Source organism: Lonchura striata, chromosome 3 (assembly GCF_050655825.1).
Source record: "Lonchura striata isolate lonStrDom1 chromosome 3, ASM5065582v1, whole genome shotgun sequence".
Classification (NCBI taxonomy): Eukaryota; Metazoa; Chordata; class Aves; order Passeriformes; family Estrildidae; genus Lonchura; species Lonchura striata.
Window position 1 is genome coordinate 50915774 of NC_140705.1, and position 17238 is coordinate 50933011.

At 37.4% G+C, this 17238-nt stretch overlaps 1 protein-coding gene across 32 annotated transcripts in view; it reads right to left on the reverse strand.

The window, feature by feature from the left end:
- The window catches only part of TRDN (triadin), a 228023-nt gene that overhangs the window by 84495 nt on the left and 126290 nt on the right, over positions 1-17238 (reverse strand). For all 32 annotated transcript variants that reach the window (XM_085576497.1, XM_085576514.1, XM_085576512.1 and 29 more), the window contains 2 exons: positions 11939-11974; positions 8696-8749 (listed from right to left, as the gene is read on the reverse strand). In XM_085576497.1, the coding sequence (XP_085432623.1) occupies positions 8696-8749; positions 11939-11974 (90 nt within the window). The remainder of the gene's footprint in view (positions 1-8695; positions 8750-11938; positions 11975-17238) is intronic.

Below are 17238 nucleotides of genomic sequence, written 5' to 3' on the forward strand. Positions count from 1 at the left end.
AAAACCTGAACCTTACTCTGTAGCTCTTCCCAAAGCCACATTGTTCCCTAAAGCAAAAGCAGCGCTGAAAAACATCTAAGATGGCAAATTTGCTGAGGTGGATTTTAATCTTTAGTACCAGAATAGACAGTCACAAAGTGTGACTCTCTGCTACCTGACAGGAAAGAATATTTGATTTCTTGTCATAATTTATATAGGTATGTGCACACATGTATGAGTGTTTGTGTGCACCTGTTATTGCCTAATTCAGATAAATCAGTCATGTCCAAGAATGGGTCAGGAAAAGAAAAATTCTATTGGGAATGACACAGATTGGAAAAGTTTAAAAAAATGGCATTTCAAGTGGATATGCTGTTGCGTGGGATGCACCACATGTTAATTAACCAACACCATTTTGTTTACACTTAGTAGTTGAATAAAAATGGTGCTTTCTGTAGTGTTGTTTATCTTTTACCACAAATATTTCAGTGAAGCCTACTGTTGTCATATTCTACGCAGTGTCTTAGATACTTAAATCCTTAGCAGAAAGTTAGCTTGGCCTTATAGTTTTGTAATCTTGGTTTTATAGTCTATACATAAACCTTGGAACTTCATATCATGTTGGTTAAATAAAACCAAATGAGACAGAGTGATAAAGCTTTCCAAGTTATCCTGTCATTAAGAATATTGCAAACATAAGCATTTAGATAAATATGAGATCCCTTTAGTCCCTTCTGCTGAGGGTAAATATTGCAATATATGTTCAATCACATAGTCGACCGGAGACAATCTACATGAGAAAATCTTGCATCAAACTAGAATTTTTCCTGTTCTCCTGCTCCCAAGGAGTATATGTTTTTATATATTTCACTGCTATTCTTATTTTCTTGCTCATTGTAGAAAACCTCACCACTATTTTATGTTTTGATTTATAAAGATCATGAACTCTACAAATACATTTCTTTCTGGAATAAGAACACACCAAGGAAACCTCTTACATCATGAAGTCATGCCACACATATACTCACTCCTCTATATATGATCATCTTTTGAGGAGGGTAACAGTTTTCCTGATGGATTTTTGTGAAGAAAAAGAAAGCAAGTTACAGTTCTTTGTATCGTCAGAAATCTGATACCTTGTTGGGAAATAGCAGATAAAAATTTTGCGCAAAAAACAAGAAGGAAAAGCCTGGATGAAATGCAACTGCATTCGGTTCCATCTCTTTGGTCTGAGGCTTTTCTTCACAGGCAGAAAGCAATGGCATCAAAACTGTCCATCATAAATTGTAGATGTAATATAAGCATATATGTTATAGAAAAGTCTAATCCACACCACTGCTCCCCTGCAAATGAAACGGCATTTTCATAATGATTGCAATGAACTGGATGAGGCCCACTTATTTCCATTATAGCATAATGAAGTTGGTATTACTTCCAGAACATTAATGCCTGGCAAAAAAATTATATCCATAGTGTATGTGATAGTCTGGATTCAACAAAGCTTAAGCATGCCCTTGAATGCTTTGCTAGGTGACCTGCCTGGGAGATGTAGGAAAGCCTGTGGATGTTGTCTATTTAGACTTCAGCAAGGCCTTTGTCACTGTCTTCCACAGCACACTCCTGGAGAAGCTGCAGCCCATGGCTGGGACAGGAGCACTCTTTGCTGAGTTCAGAACTGGCTGGATGGCCGGGCTCAGGGAGTGGTGGTGAGCAGTGCTGCATCCAGCTGGGGACAGTCACCAGTGGTGTCCCTCAAGGGTCTGTGCTGGGGCCAGTTCTGTTCAATGTTTTTATTGACCACATGGATGAGGGGATTGAGCCTGTCATTAGTAAATTTGCAGACGACACTAAGCTGGGAGTGTGTGTCGATCTGTTGGAAGGTAGGAGGGCTCTGCAGAGAGACTTGGAAGAGTTGGACGAATGGGCAGAGTCCCATAAGATGAAGTTCAATAAATCCAAGTGCTGAGTTCTGCATTTTGGCCACAATAACCCCCTGCAGTGTTATAGGCTGGGGATGGTGTGGCTGGACAGTGCCCAGGCAGAAAGGGACCTGGGGGTGCTGGTGACAGCTGGCTGAACATGAGCCAGTGGGGTGCCCTGGTGGCCAAGAAGGCCAAGGGTGTCCTGGCCTGCATCAGGAATGGTGTGGCCAGCAGGAACAGGGAGGTCGTTCTCCCCCTGTACTTAGCAATGGTGAGGGCACACCTCGAGTGCTGTGTCCAGTCCTGGGCCACTCAGTTTAGGAAGGATGTTGAGATCCTTGAGAGCATCCAGAGGAGGCAACAAGGCTGGTGAGGGGCTTGGAACACAAGCCCTGTGAGGAACGGCTGAGGGAGCTGGGGGTGTTTAGCCTGGAGAAAAGGAGTCTCAGGGGTGACTTTTTCACTCTTTACAACCCCCTGAAAGGTGGTTGTAGCCAAGTGAGGGTTGGTTTCTTTCTCTAGGCAATACTGACAGAACCAGAGGACACAGTCTCAAGCTGTGTCAAGGGAAATATAGGTTAGACATTAGGAAAAAGTTTTTATGGAAAGAATGATAAAGTACTGGAATGGTCTGCCAGTAGAAGTGGTGGAGTCACCATCCCTGGATGTGTTTAAAAAAAGATTGGGTGTGGCACTCAGTGCCACAGTCTAGATGAGGTGTTAGGGGATGGGTTGGAGTTCATAATCTTGAAGATCCCTTCCAACCTAGTCATTCTGTGAATTCTGTGATTCTGTGAACTCAAGATGGAGTTAAAGATATACTAAATCCTTTTTGAAATTGGGCCCAATTCTAGCCAATAGTGCACTCAAATAATTAAACAAGTTCAGGGGTATGAAAGTTGGCCAGCCTCAGAACAAAGCACCTTAAAATGCCTTTTCTGTAAAGAGTGGACACATATATAATCCTTTTAGCTCTGATTTTTAAATTGCACTTAATTTGACACTCTTTTATTGATATTACTCTTACTTTCATGTATGGATAAAAATAATTTTTGCAGTTAACTTGCTCCCCCTGCCTTGCTCTTAAAGTAGTGCTGTCTTTGTGTTAGGAATACAAAAATATTTTGATGCATAGCAAATATCTGATAACAAAAAAGAAGCAAGACTGCATTTACAGTACAAGTGTCTTCACACGCACTATGATCTGAAAGGAACTACTGGAAATTATTTTAACTCTATATTATCCTGAAACAGAGACTACACTAAGGAAAGTATAGACGCAAAATAATAATGTGTCGACCTATGATACTGGGAATTTCAACATCCTAGCAAAAGTAGAAAAAAATACCATAGATTTTAGGCCACTTACTCAAAAACATTTTAAAAATTGGTGAATCAAAACTGGACTTCATATTAGAAAGCTTAGTGTAAAATAAGCTATTTCATGCTCTATTTAAATAAAGCCTATGTATAAAGAATTCATGGTTGTAAAGTAAAATCTTCTAACATCAGAAAATACTTCCACTTACAAGGCATCATCTATTGTGACATAAGTAAAGAATTCATTTTTCCTTTCCCATTCAGAGTCAGATAATGGCTCGGTTTACATAATCCTGTAGACATTTTAAGACATCATGTTCTGTAATATTTTCTCTGAGATGAAAATGTCAGTGGATTGAAATGATTTGTGGAATATATCTCCATCCACATAATAGATTCTTGCAAATATTAAGTGGCTGAGTGATGGACTACTGCACCAGCAATTAGATTTTAGCTGCTAAGGGTGCAGTGCATTCTTGGCATACCACAAGCAGAGTCAGCTCTGAGGCTTCAATAAAGCCTAGTGGAAACACCTTGGGACAAACAGTTGAGGACCAAAACTCAATTTCTCCTGTCTTTCAGCATATTGCTGGGGATTGAGCTCAGATAATCTCCATCTACTGTACAAAAACAGGCAAGCCTGGAACAATCCCATCAAAACCGGAAAGAAAATTACTAAGTCAAAGATATTATATTTAACTTCCTGAAAAGCTGTGGTGAGACAGAGGTAGAATTTTGCTAAAATGGACTGAAAAGAAAGCTTTGGTAATTCAGAAAGACTGTAGAATGAGCCTGGATCTAAATCCAAAGATCCCGAGCAGCAGTATTAATACAGTAGGGCTTCATTGTTTTGTTTACTGCTTCATAAACACCTGCTGAGTGAATATTTATTTTGTATAGAAATAGACTGCAAAACTTGTCCTTCTGCATTCAATAAGTTACCTCTAACATTTGTCACCAAAAAATAGACTGTAAATCCAGAATATAAACCCTGAGAATGGCTGTGCTTATATTCTGAAAAAATCTGAGAGGGTTAAGTTCAGGAAACAGAAAATTGAACTGCCTACTCCAGCTACCAGAATAATTTTCTTGATAACATCAGTATGACAGAAATACATGCAGAGATGCTTTCACCAGGTGCAGTGGCTGCTTATGAAGAGAAATTTCAGGGCACAGAGGCCCTCAGACATAAGATCCTGAAGAGAATGCAGGATGGAAAACTTTATTATGTCCCTACAGAGAGAGAGAAACAGGAACCTTTTCCTTTCTCCAAAAGTACTTACAGGGGGTGTGTAACATAAACTTGACCCTGATTTTCAAAGTCTCTCCCCTTGGACTGACTACACATATCTACACACGATGAATGATGCAGAGGGTGTGGGACTGTGAGTAAAATACATCCTTGACATGTGATTTGAGACTTGAATCTGAGAAACCTGACAAAAAAATCCATGATAATTTTGCTTGTTCTATTGTGTTGCTAAACTATGTAATAGAATTGCTGATTTTTAATTAATCTTCTGTAACATATGGTTTTAGCTTTCTATATACTAGTGTCCTATAGGTGATAATTAAAAGATAATCAATAATCCAGCTCCTTGATAAAACTTTTCTACATTTCAGATATACCTCCCGTGCCATAAACTTCTGGGTTTTTTTCCTTTTTATGTCAATGAAAACTGGTTATACCTTATGGCAATAGCTTTCCTGCTGCCATTTTAGTTAGTCACTTATCTTGAACCAAGAGTTAAATTAACTTCCCTGTTAAGTCAATAGTGCCTATTACCAATAAAACCAGTAGATATTCCTGCTTTAGACTGAGTGATCTGAACCTATACAACCCATCTTCTAACCAAGTTTTTAAGTATAGCCTGCATTCTAATAGTCTGTACTTACCCCATGGACCCATTTCCTACATGATTTCATACAAAATATCCTCTTTCTTCTTTTTACAAACAGAGAAATTATTGGTTGCATAATAAAGTAATAGTAGTTTTGATACAACAGGCAGTCAGTTTGGGAGATTGGATGTAGCTGACATTTGAGCCCTTAAAACTAGCTATTGTATGTAATATATTTTTTATTCTTTCTGGATCCAGACTAAATTTTATTGATTTTCAATGGGGAAATTGTGCTTAAAAAAATTTTCTGTTATGAACCAAAAGTGAGTGATGACAAGATTTTTTTTTTTTGCTTGATTGTGGAGAGGAAGATAGGGAAAATTAGGCATTAAAACCCAGTAATTAGGCAGTTAAGTGACAGTACAAAATCTGTTAAACATGCTGTAAAATTAATTAAAAATTTCAAGACCATTCCAGGGAAATTCTAAGCAGCAATTAGGACTTAATTTTTGCAGTGTTGAAAAGAGTTAGAACTGGTTTTCAAATCAGGCAAATTATCAGGGGAAAGCACTGTCACTGGTGCTTGGAGAAGGTGCAGGAGTCTTGCCTATGAAGGGAGGCCATCTCCTGAGAGGGACTCAGAGATGAGCTGCTCCCATCCCTCTCCCTAGCTAAAGGAGTGCCAGCACTAACCAGTGGCACTGAGGCTCCTCGCTGCCTGCCGGGGGACACAGTCAACCTCCGGCTAATTTAGCTGGAAATGCTCTCTGCATGGTTTCATTGAGCCTGTGCTCCCTCCCCTGTCCTGCACCTCCATGCACTGGATTTTCCCACAGTGACAAAACAGACCCAGTAAAGTCACTAAACCGAGGTGTGATGACTCTGCTGCTTGCCCAGCAGAATTACCTACAGCTGCAGGGCATGATAAGGATTGAAGTGTGAGGCTCCAGAGGGATGGCAATAAGAGGTAGATTTCAAAAGGTGTCAGAATGGGGCAGCTACTCACCACCTACACCCCTGGCTCTGAGAAACCCTTCAGAGAGAGCCTGCTGGGCCCTGCACACAAAAGGGTGCCTGAGAAAATCCTGTGAAAGAAACCTGTGCTACTCCTCAGGGCAAAAAGACAGACTGATATTTTGTAAGAGTAGGTCACTCTCAGACCTGTTCTGCTGGCACAGCTGGGCAGACAATTCACTGTGCAAAAAAAAAAAAAAAAAAAAAGAGGGAATGCCTTTAGGATTTGGAATGGGAACAACATAAAGTAGGGATACTGAGGAAGATGTGTAGCAAAACATCTTCAACTCTGATTTCTCCCCTCAAAACAGCATCACTTGCATATAACGACTAAACTGTTTTACTTTACAGCCAAATACTGGGATCTCAAGCCCATTTTCCAATGACTGTCAGAGAGGTGATTTTTTCCAGATAGAGAAATCTGATAATGTTTGAAAATATCCACTTTCAAAATTAAGTGATGGAAATTTATTCGAGCTGGTTTCCTAGATCGTGTCAGCTTTCAGATCCAGAAATTTTCACAGACTTCCAAACTCCATATTCACTTTCTCTGCTTTCTCTGTATACATGTAGGGAGATTAAAATAGTGCATGTTGAATTAGGCAGGGATTTCTCAACCAGTGACATTAAGATCAGGAACATATGTGGTGTAGATGCACTGTGAGATGACCAGCTGTGCTCCCAGTCTGTTCAATCTGTTAAGAGGAGTAAACCTTGAGCTTTAGGCATTCTTGGGTACAGGTTGTGATGTAATAAGAAATGTGGAAAAAAATGAAATATGAAATTGGATAATGTATTTAATTTACTGTGCTAATAGGCAGCAGTCTACTTATGATGTTGCCAAACAAGCATATTTAATATTTTGCTATGGTGAGTTATTCTGGTGGTAAATTGATTTTCAGAGAACTGGAGGGGAAACTAAAATGTAGAACTCAGAATGTACTGCTCTTTATAATTTTTAAGGCAAACTAGATATTTAGAAATGTGTCAGAACAGACAAACTTGTTTTATTTTTCCATAAGGAGCCATGCCAGTTTTCCTCCTTTCTTTTTCTTAAGCAGATTACTGTGATCACCATTCTTGCCAATAATCAGACTCATTGGAATATTTTTCAAACATGAACAAAAATATTGGATGCAAGCAGGTGGAATGAATTAATTATAAGCATATGGTTCTAACATAATTTCTACAGAGTACTGTTGAGACTTCTAAGGGTCTAGCTATACAACACACTGTGGTAACAAAGCTGCTTTAAGAGATTATCAGTGACATGAATGTAAATGTTTGTGGAGCCAGACTCACTGACAGGCTGAACGCTCTGCCACACACACATTCCTAGCACAGCTTTCAGCTGTAAGCCATGGCAATGGGGTGGTTTACACTGCTCCCCCTGTTGTGTTAGCAGAGATGAGCGTGGTGTCAAACAAACAGAGTAGGCAGGGACAGGGAGCACTGGTGGGGAAATGGTGTTTCCCAGGCCAGTGTCACACAGTGCCTGGTACCGCCACACAATATGTGCTGCAATAGCCCACATCCTCTGTGATTCCTGGTTATGAGTCCTTCTGTGGTAGAGACAACTGTGGTGCTCCTGGCTTGCACTGCTCCTTGACCAATTCCCACTCACCCCTACTGATGCAAGTTATTATTCCCTTTTTCAGTGGAGGAGAGCCCTGAAATAGACGACTGAAAAGCCTGAGTTAGAAAAGATAGCCAGAAAACAATCTTAAAGGAGAAAAAAAAAAAAGAAAAGCTATCTCAGATCCAAACAGGGGCATCAGCTGGAGGCAAGAAGCAGCAGAGGAAGTGTGGGCTGGCCACCACTGGGATGCCAGCACCAGGCACAGCTCAATGGCACAGTGCAGCAGCAGCTAACCTGCTTTAGACTACAATAATATTGTGGTTTTATACTCCCCACATTTTCATATTGGAATTCCTGAAGGGTTTTTTGATAGTTAATATAAGATGTAGTCAAACTACAAATATAATGACTTTTCAGGTTTGTAATTCATTATATTGGGTTTTATTTAATTATGCAGAAATGAGATGTGGCACTTTTGAAGATGGCTATGAAGCAGATGAGATCATAAATAGATAAAAATTATTAGATTTTTACAATCCAATCTAATTTCAGATAGGAATTTATTTGTTTAAAAAAGTTTGCTTGTCTTTTCAGTGAATATTTATGATTATCCAAGAGCTCATTTTGACAACCTACTGTAAGATCAGCACTTTGAAATACCAGATCCCCTTCTCAAAGGGCTAAAATACAGCTTCACATGGAAATTAGTTTCTGTAAATATTGCTTTTAAACTCAGACTTTATATTCAGATTAATTTTTTTAATCTCAAGCCCTGCAGAATGGCTCAATATGGCACCTCATAGCTGCCATGGGAAGGCAAGAACAAACATAATGGTAGAAATCAGTGCCAAATATTTTTTTCTTAGCAAATATTGTGATATTAATTATCACAATGATTTAGAGCAAAACAGACAAAAAGTCACCCCGACAACTAACAAAAACCACTGGCTCATGTGCAATCCAGCAGATGGTGCTATGATGCAATAAACTGGTTCAAGAGTGCAAGAAATACACTGCATGCAAACATTTTTCTTCCTTACCTGGTGTTGCTGCTTTCTTGATGGCTGGGTTGGCTGTAGGAGCTTTTGCTGGCTCTTAAAAAAAAAGTAAAAATAAAAGAAACCCTTTATTACAAAGCATTATATTTTAACAACCCTAAGGCTTACTGAGGAAGTCTGTAAAAATTTTTTTGAACTGAAGAGTTAAACAAAGAGATTACCTAAAGGGAGAAGGGCTGAGTTGTCTTCAATAAACTCAAGGGCAGCAACATAATAACCAGATGAAGGGCTAGTAAGTTCTGGTTGTTAGGCATTGAATCCCTTCTTTCAGCTTTTTCTGCTCACTTGTTCAATATCTATTGGCAAAGCAGAAGAAAGAAGGCATGTAGGGGTTTCAGCATGGCCTTGCCCCAGCTGTGTGCTGGGAGCCTCTGCATCTGATTTTGCAGCTAGGAGAGCAGAAGGTCCTGGACCAGCCTCTGGCAGGTGTTGAGGATTCACTTTTGTGAATTCAGCAGTGGTACCTCAGGAGATCCCACAGCCATTCACAGTGGCATCCTAATCTGAAACTGGCCCTGGTTAGAAAAGGTGAAATTGGGCTGTTTTTGCAAAGTACTTCCACTGAGTTTGCTATACCAGGAATCTCCCTCCATCCCAAAGAATGGAGGACCATTAGGAGAATGCCTTCATTTTTGATCCTGCAATTGAAAGAACAATTGCTGTATTCTTTCTCAGTCTTTTCATGAAGCATTTGCATTGTACTGTCATTGTTTGTAGAGCCTGTCCTTGCAGAATGAAGGTCCTAATGACAAATGGTGTGTGCATCCCCATGTGGATTTGAGGAATCTTAGCCTCATGTAGAAGAACCTAAGTAACCTACTAGATTTATTAGCTCTTTTACTACTTAGTAATTTCTTTTATCCTCAGAAGCTACCAAAACAACCTGTACTTAAACCACAATAGTATAACAAATATCCATAAGCTAAACTTCACCAACAGTCACAAAAGATTTTTTGTATCAACTAGAAGGTTTGTTAAATTAAAATTCACATTTTCATATCTTGAGAAGAAATAACTAATCATTTTAATCACAAGCTGAATTACAGAATGCCAAAAAATGTTAGTTAATCCTGCACATCTGTCACTGTATTATTACAATGAAAAAGAACATGGCTAAATCAGGAATGTAATTTTGAGTCCTTCCCCTCCAGTCTTTTGAGAAGTTCATAAAAGATGCATCAGATTGTCTTGTGAAATGGAATGAAAACAAAATATATTTTGCATGTGCAATGTGGATTGCATTATTTCCATCCATTTAAAAGCCCACAGCTGACAATTATATCCTAACTTAGTTATTATCACAGCATTGTAATTATTTGGGGTGCACACACTTCCTTCAGGCAAATTTGTAGAAGACCTTGAATAAGAATTTACTTAGTATCCCTTTTCTGAGTGCCTATTTTTGCAAAAGAGATCCAACACACATGTTCTACAAATGTCAAATGGACATAACATGAAATAGCAGGACTCTTTCATTTATCCCCTTCTAAGCTCTCAGCTAGAGTATGCTTGATATTGAATTTTTAAAACTTTTTTTCATAACATCTGTGAAAATGAGATAAGGTTTCTTTGTGTTATACAAAGATTTTGATTTTGATTTTAAATATCTGAGAAACAAAAATAATATAAAAATAAAATTAAGGGTATGTTTGACTAAAAATTTATATAATTTATTTAATTTTTGTATAACTTTTTAGTAGCATTGAAATAAAGGTGCCCAAAGTTTAAACTGCCTTTTCAAGCATACCATTTCCAGTTTGCTATTCACAAATTATTTAAGTGTTAATGATTCTGCACCTTTACATGAACTACTTTCAACTGCAAATTTCACTCTGCAAATTTCACTCTGCAAATTTCACTCATGTGATGAAGATGGGAAGTTTTGTTATGACAGCTGCTGTGGAATTCGCCCATGAAAGGAATCACAGAATGGTTTGGGTTGGAAGGGACCTTAAAGATTATCTCGTTCCAAAGCCCCTGCCAGGCAGGGTCACCTTCCATGAGATCAGGTTGCTTAAAGCTCCATCCAGCACGGCCTTGAACACTTCCAGGGAAGGGACACTTCCAGAGAGTTCTCTGTGTAAGCTGTTCCAGCACCTCACCACCGTCACAGTAAATAATTTCTTTCTAATATCCACTCTAAACCTACTCTCAATTCAAAGCCATTACCTCTTGTCCTGTCATTGCATACCCTTGTGAGAAGTCCCTCTCCAGATCTCCTGTAGGTTCCATTTAGGCACTCGAAGGCTGCTCTGAGGAATTATGTATGCAAATTAATAAGTCCTTTAAGACCTGCTTGAAAACAGGTTCTTATTTTACTAACAGGGCATTACTTGTAGAGTAAGTCTATGAAATGTTTTGTTAGATATTTCTGCAAAATTTGCTTAAGAACCCAAAGTATATATTTTTTTTTCACTGCCAAAAGAAATCTTTTAAGAAATTGCTGCAAAACTGAGGATGGCAGGAGATTGATCTGCCATAGAAGTCACAAAAGTTCATGCATGGAAATGAGAGCCACTACACTCCTTAATTACGAATTTGAATCAGATTTCAAAGCCCCATATTTTTCCTAATTTTTCTTATATACTGTACTATCAGAACAGAATGCTGAGCAGATGAAGCCTTACCAATGATACTGTCTTACTGTCCTTACTGTGTTGAGGCATTGATTGCAAATTTGCAGAAAAGGAAGACATAGCTCTTCTGTTTTAAACAATACCAAGTTCTCAGAGCATTTTTTAGCTATTTTTCCAGAAGAGCACAATTCCCATCTCTCTTCAGCCACAGAAGTTTCTCTGATGAAACCAGAGCTACCCAGACAGGTGGGGTCCTTGTTTGCATTTGTGAAGATAAATTTGGTGTTCCTCAGCATGTTCAACTCTGAGCCTTCTCAGCCAATTTATGAAAATTGCTGCCACTGAGATCACATTCAGCTGAGACCTCAATTTGACATTTCCTCCCCTATGAAAACTTTGTTTCTGAAGACAGTGATAGGAAAGAGGAGAAGGCAAAACTGTCAGTCAGAAAGAGGAGTGTGCAGTTAGAGGTAGCATAAGAATGGATTAAGAAAGTAGGAGGCAGCTGAAGTCTAAACATATAATTTTTCAATTATAAACGGTGTAGCTACTTCTTTGTATTTTCAGTAACTTAATAACTATTCTTTTTGGATTAATGAAATGAACTTTTGAAACTGCATGGGATAGAAAAGAGATAGTAGTTTCTTACTTTTGAGTTCTTTGGATACAGCAGCTTCTTTTTTATCTGTAAGAGAAAAAAAACAAACATATGCATAAAAACATAGTAAGAATAAAGGTGGACAGAAAACCGTAGTGTGTGCTTTAGAGGTGAAACAACTTATTTGCTATAAAGTGAATTGGAATGATACACTGATTAATTCTGCTTCTGTTTGTTCTGTGGTACAGTGGCACTAATAGTACCCCAAGTGTAAATATGGGAAAGCTTGTGTGACCCTGAACACTCTTGTTTAATTTGGGCACAGTAATCTGTGGGGTTTGACACGTGGCTGAGTTACCATGGCTTACATGCAGTGGCTGAGCTATGGATGCTCACCATGTGCATGTGGTCAGGCTGCAGAAACAAGGGAGGATGTGCTCGTGAGGAAAGGCACTCTCTTCCTGCAGTTGTTGACAATCGCACAGCTGAGACCTACTTTAGATGATTTTGTACTTACCATCTATTGAACTTAGAGGAACTCTGCCCTACACATGGTCCATGGAGGAGCAGGCAAAATTCATCCCTGGTTGACTTGAATACAATTAAAATTACTTAGCTGAATCAAAATGCAACATGGCCAAACAATCTACCAGGAAGACTTAACTAGGCTGTTCAATCTAACTTAAGGTTGGATTTTTGGGCAACCTTTGCAGGACTTTTTTTTCTGATGGCCGAGAGATTTGGAATCTTTACTGAGGTGATATAAGTGTGCAGAAATACGCAGAGATAGCTTCTCTCTGTTGTAATTTTTGGTGCTGTTCTACATCAGGGCTTTTAGCTGGGTAAAAAATCACCCATTTTTAGAAACATTCTTGGTGCTTCACATACCTTTTTCACTAGTCTCACCTGTACAACCAAGAAATTACTCATGGAGATCTTGTGAGACAAGAACAAAAGCATGCAGAGAGCAGTGGTAGAAGGTATTCCCCTGGCTGGTTACATGGAAATTAACATCCTCTCTAATTAACTATAGTGTTTCTGGAATGTAGACAGGATAATTCTTATGTCCACAACATATATAAATGATAAATGAATTGTGCTCTTAAACACTAATATAAGGAATACTTCAGGGCAGAAATTGTCAAATTAAATTGCTTGCAAATCCAAGACTATCCCATTACTTCTAATAATACAAAGTTGCTTTTTTTCCCGTTGCTTTCTAAATTGCTGTGAAGAAGTTGATATGAGATAAGGTAATGCAAATGACTGCCAAGTAGTCTAATAATCTTGAAAAATTTGGAAGAAAATATATGTCTGCCTGGGTGATATGTTGCTCTGAATTGAAATATTTCTGGGTTAATCCTCTGCTTCCACTAACTCTCTGTGAAAGCATGTTCCACAGGCATTACTTCAAAGTATGATAATTACCACATTTAGATGAAATTAATCATGAAGGCAGCTTCCAGCCATGTTATCTGGCTAAGGAGCCTATTGAAGCCTTCAAGAAGTGCCTATTAGTTTCCAGATATGGAAATTTTGAAAGGTATATATTGCAGTGATATGAATCATTTATCAGAATAATCTTCCATTGCTGGAGGTTATAAAAAATAAATAAATTGACACCATCATTTACAATAACAGACTGGATCTAAATAAAGCCTTCAAGTTCTTTATTTCCTTTTTTCATATAAGTTGCCATTTATTAAGACAATATACTTTCATAAATTTCAAACCCATAATTTATTTTGAATGAATCAATGTGTTTTCCCATAATCTGAAATATATCACATATAGTAAATATAGTTTATATCTGGACAAATTTTCCAGTAAGAAAATCTTATAATTTGGGGGGTTTGTGTATTTTTTTTTTTGTTTTGTTTTTAAAGTTCAGAAGAATTACCAATACCTGATTCCAATAGCAGATGTTAATATGAAGATGCAAATAGTGTTAGGATATTCTTTTCAAGCCAAGGTGTCTCACATTTGATTTGTAAAGTCATATTTAACCAACTAGGATGGAGTGATTTACAGAAAATTGTCCGGAGGAGGTTGTGTAGGACCTTGAACCATGGAAGTACCTTTGAAGGTATATAGCATTTACATCTACACATGTCAATGAAAATTAGTTGCAAAGAAATTAACAACTGGTAGATCTTAGAGAAGGAAGGAAAGCTGATCAGGACTTCTGAATTCCCTAAATATGGTTACCTGCTGTAAGGCACAATTAACACATATCAACTGAATGGAAAGCAACACCAAAAATGACTTGGCCAATGAGTCATACTGGTGCAATTTGAGACAGTGAGAAATTTGTCTCATTCATTTTTACTTTGCAGAGGTCTAGGGTTTAACTTTTAAGCTATGGGAGTGTGACTGGGAACATAGCTAATATACAATCAGGTTTTACTATTCATTATGTATTTTTCTTAAAAACAACAGCAATATGTTCTCTTGCTTCTTGGTGGGTATTTTTTTCATGTTAGTTAAGAATAGGAATTTCCAAATAAAACAAATTCTTCATAAAATTTTGAAGACACATTTGATATTTAGGTTTTCTTAAAGAGCTCCTATAAACCATGCAAATACTTTGCAACTCAAATATTTGGGTACCTCTGACAACCCTATCCATTTCCTTTCCTTGAAAAAACCTGCAACAGACTTTAAAAGGCTAAGCTGATAAAATAATTCATCATCTGTGGAAAACTGTAAAGCACCCTTTTCTTTTTATATCTATTCTCCAGAGGTATTTGAAGACAATTGTATTCTGGTCTGTATTCTCAAAAAGTAAGCATCCTTGTACAAGCTCCCCTCAGGTGAACGAGCAGCTTTTTCTTTTATTGACTCTTAGTCGTTAGTGAAAGACTAAAGTACAGTAATACTTAAAAAATTATTTTATTAGAAACCACCAAATATTTAAACAAATACGATCTTTGTTCTTATCTCTACAGGCTAAAATGATCAATTTTGAATTCAAACTAGAAATTAGCATTTGGCAGCTAGCACAGATGTATCTCAGTAGAACAGCAAAGCCGTATATTTTTTTTTTTTTTTGCCTCTTTTTAGCACATAGCTCAATCTTTTCCTCAGGACTTGATCAGCATTTGTTTGAAGTAAACTACCAGTACACAGTAACTACAAATGACATCTAAACTACACATGGGGCAAAGAAAAAAAAAATCCCTCTAAGCTTATATGGTGCTTTTCATGGCAGTGAGTCCCTAGGAGGTTGGTAATAAGCTATTAGACAAGGATGCCCCAGTGCTCTGGTACAGAGTTTGGTTGTTTGAGTTTAAACAAACTTCGAAAATGGAATATTTCAAACACTGCTATGAAGTGAATTCCAGATCTGGGGTTCAAAAAACTTTTCCACCTTTTTAACAATGGATTTATAAAACAGTGTACATTGTACATTTCAGAACAGGAGATCTGCTCATGCAGCCTATCATTTTGATAACTAAAAGGGAGTTTGGGAAAATAAATGGATCACAAATTGTACTCTCTTGAAAGGCTTCCCTGTGTCTTTTTTCCTAGAAATCTCTCACTCTAACATACCTAGGGGTATTAAAAAGACCTTAAAGTATTATTCAGATAAATGAGTATTTCAGAGACAGTATATTGATAGCTTGGATAATGGTGACCCATGTTAAAATAGCAGCTAAAACCCTTCTAATTAGAAAAATTCTTGTATATGTTGTATCTTTATATTTGGAAGCTTATAAAAGAACATGTTGGTAATATCAAATTTGCAAACAGAAATTATTTTCAACATTAGTGGGCAACCACAATTTCCAAGTTGAATGGTAGATAATATCCTAATCAAACATGCTGTAACCCAGTAGATTCTTCTGCTGCTAATCTGGACTAAGCACTAAAACCCTGGGAATTACCAGATGCCTCTGGAAGATATGATTCACTGAATCAAAAACTAAAGAAAAAATTAAAATGTTAAGCAGTTACTGGAAGAAGGAATTCTCACCTGAAACCTCAGCTAACACTTTCAACTTCTGTTTTCTACCTGATGATCACATACTAGAATGGACTTAATCAAATCTCACTGACTGGGTAATAGTCTACACATATCCACAGATAATATGTTGTGTGATGAAAATGCCTCTCACAACATTACCATAGTTCTCCAAGCAGAACGTTCCTAATGAGACTCACACAAATCTTGTCTCATTTCTTGGTTCTGTTGTTTATTTTGACATTGATATTCAATTCACCTCATGATTTAAAGTCAGAGAATAAAAAGAGAAGATGGCAGAAAAATTATCAGAGACTTAAAGAATCAGAAAGAATTGTGTTGAAAATAAAAATAATATTTTCCAGTGCTTTGAAATCAAAACTGTGTTGGTTTTTCAGAAATAAAACCAAAAACTCCTGGCTGTTACTACCAACCAAAGCACAGTCAATTGAGTGCATGCTTTGGGAGCTTGGTTCTGGCTTTGCAAGTGCAAGGCAACAGCAGAGTTTTCATGACATTGCAACTTACAAGTATGACAGCTGAGGTTCCCTTTGCTGCCCTGAGCAAGGGTTCACATGACTGGAAATAAAAATGATAGCAGGTGGCATCTGATGGCTGAGAACTTCCATCATGTGAATGGAAAACCTAATTACAGTCGCCTAGAGACCAGTCTCACTGCTGTCTGCTCCCAGTCTAGCAGATGTACCAGAATTTAGAAACAATTTATTAAGTGGCACAATTTGCAGCTAATGCGATTTACAATGGTAAAAGAGGAACACACCCCAGATAGCTGAGCATTTTTCAAAATGAGCTGTTGTTCAGCATGTAGTAATTAAAGGAGAATTGTCAAACCTTTTATTAAAATATACTGTGGTTTAATTTTTTTCATTTACTTGGAGTTCTTAAAACTATTTCCAAAATATAGTATTGATTTCAAATAATATTCCAACAATTCTGAGACATGTTCATTCCTGGAATGCCTTTAAGAATTTCTTACTAAGATTCTTTTTAATTTATATTATTTTTTGGTAATTTTTCACTAATTACATGTCATTACTGAAGTAATTTCTACCTTACCACATCTCAAAGCTTTTCAGTGTATTTTTAAATTTTGATTTCAGACACTTCTGAAACAGCAGATACCCACATATAGGGGTGTTATATCAGAGTAATTACTCTTTCTGGTGTAATGTCTCCATTTTACAATAAAGATTTTTAAAATTCCCTACAACATAGAAATAAAGAAATAATTTTTATTAGTAGACTTAAAATCTATGAAGGCTCTATCAAAAATGCTCATGCTAATCTAGGATTAAATTTTTAATATGACCGAACCCCTAAAATTTGGTAAAATATCATAAAAGAGCTATTTAGAAATATCAACATT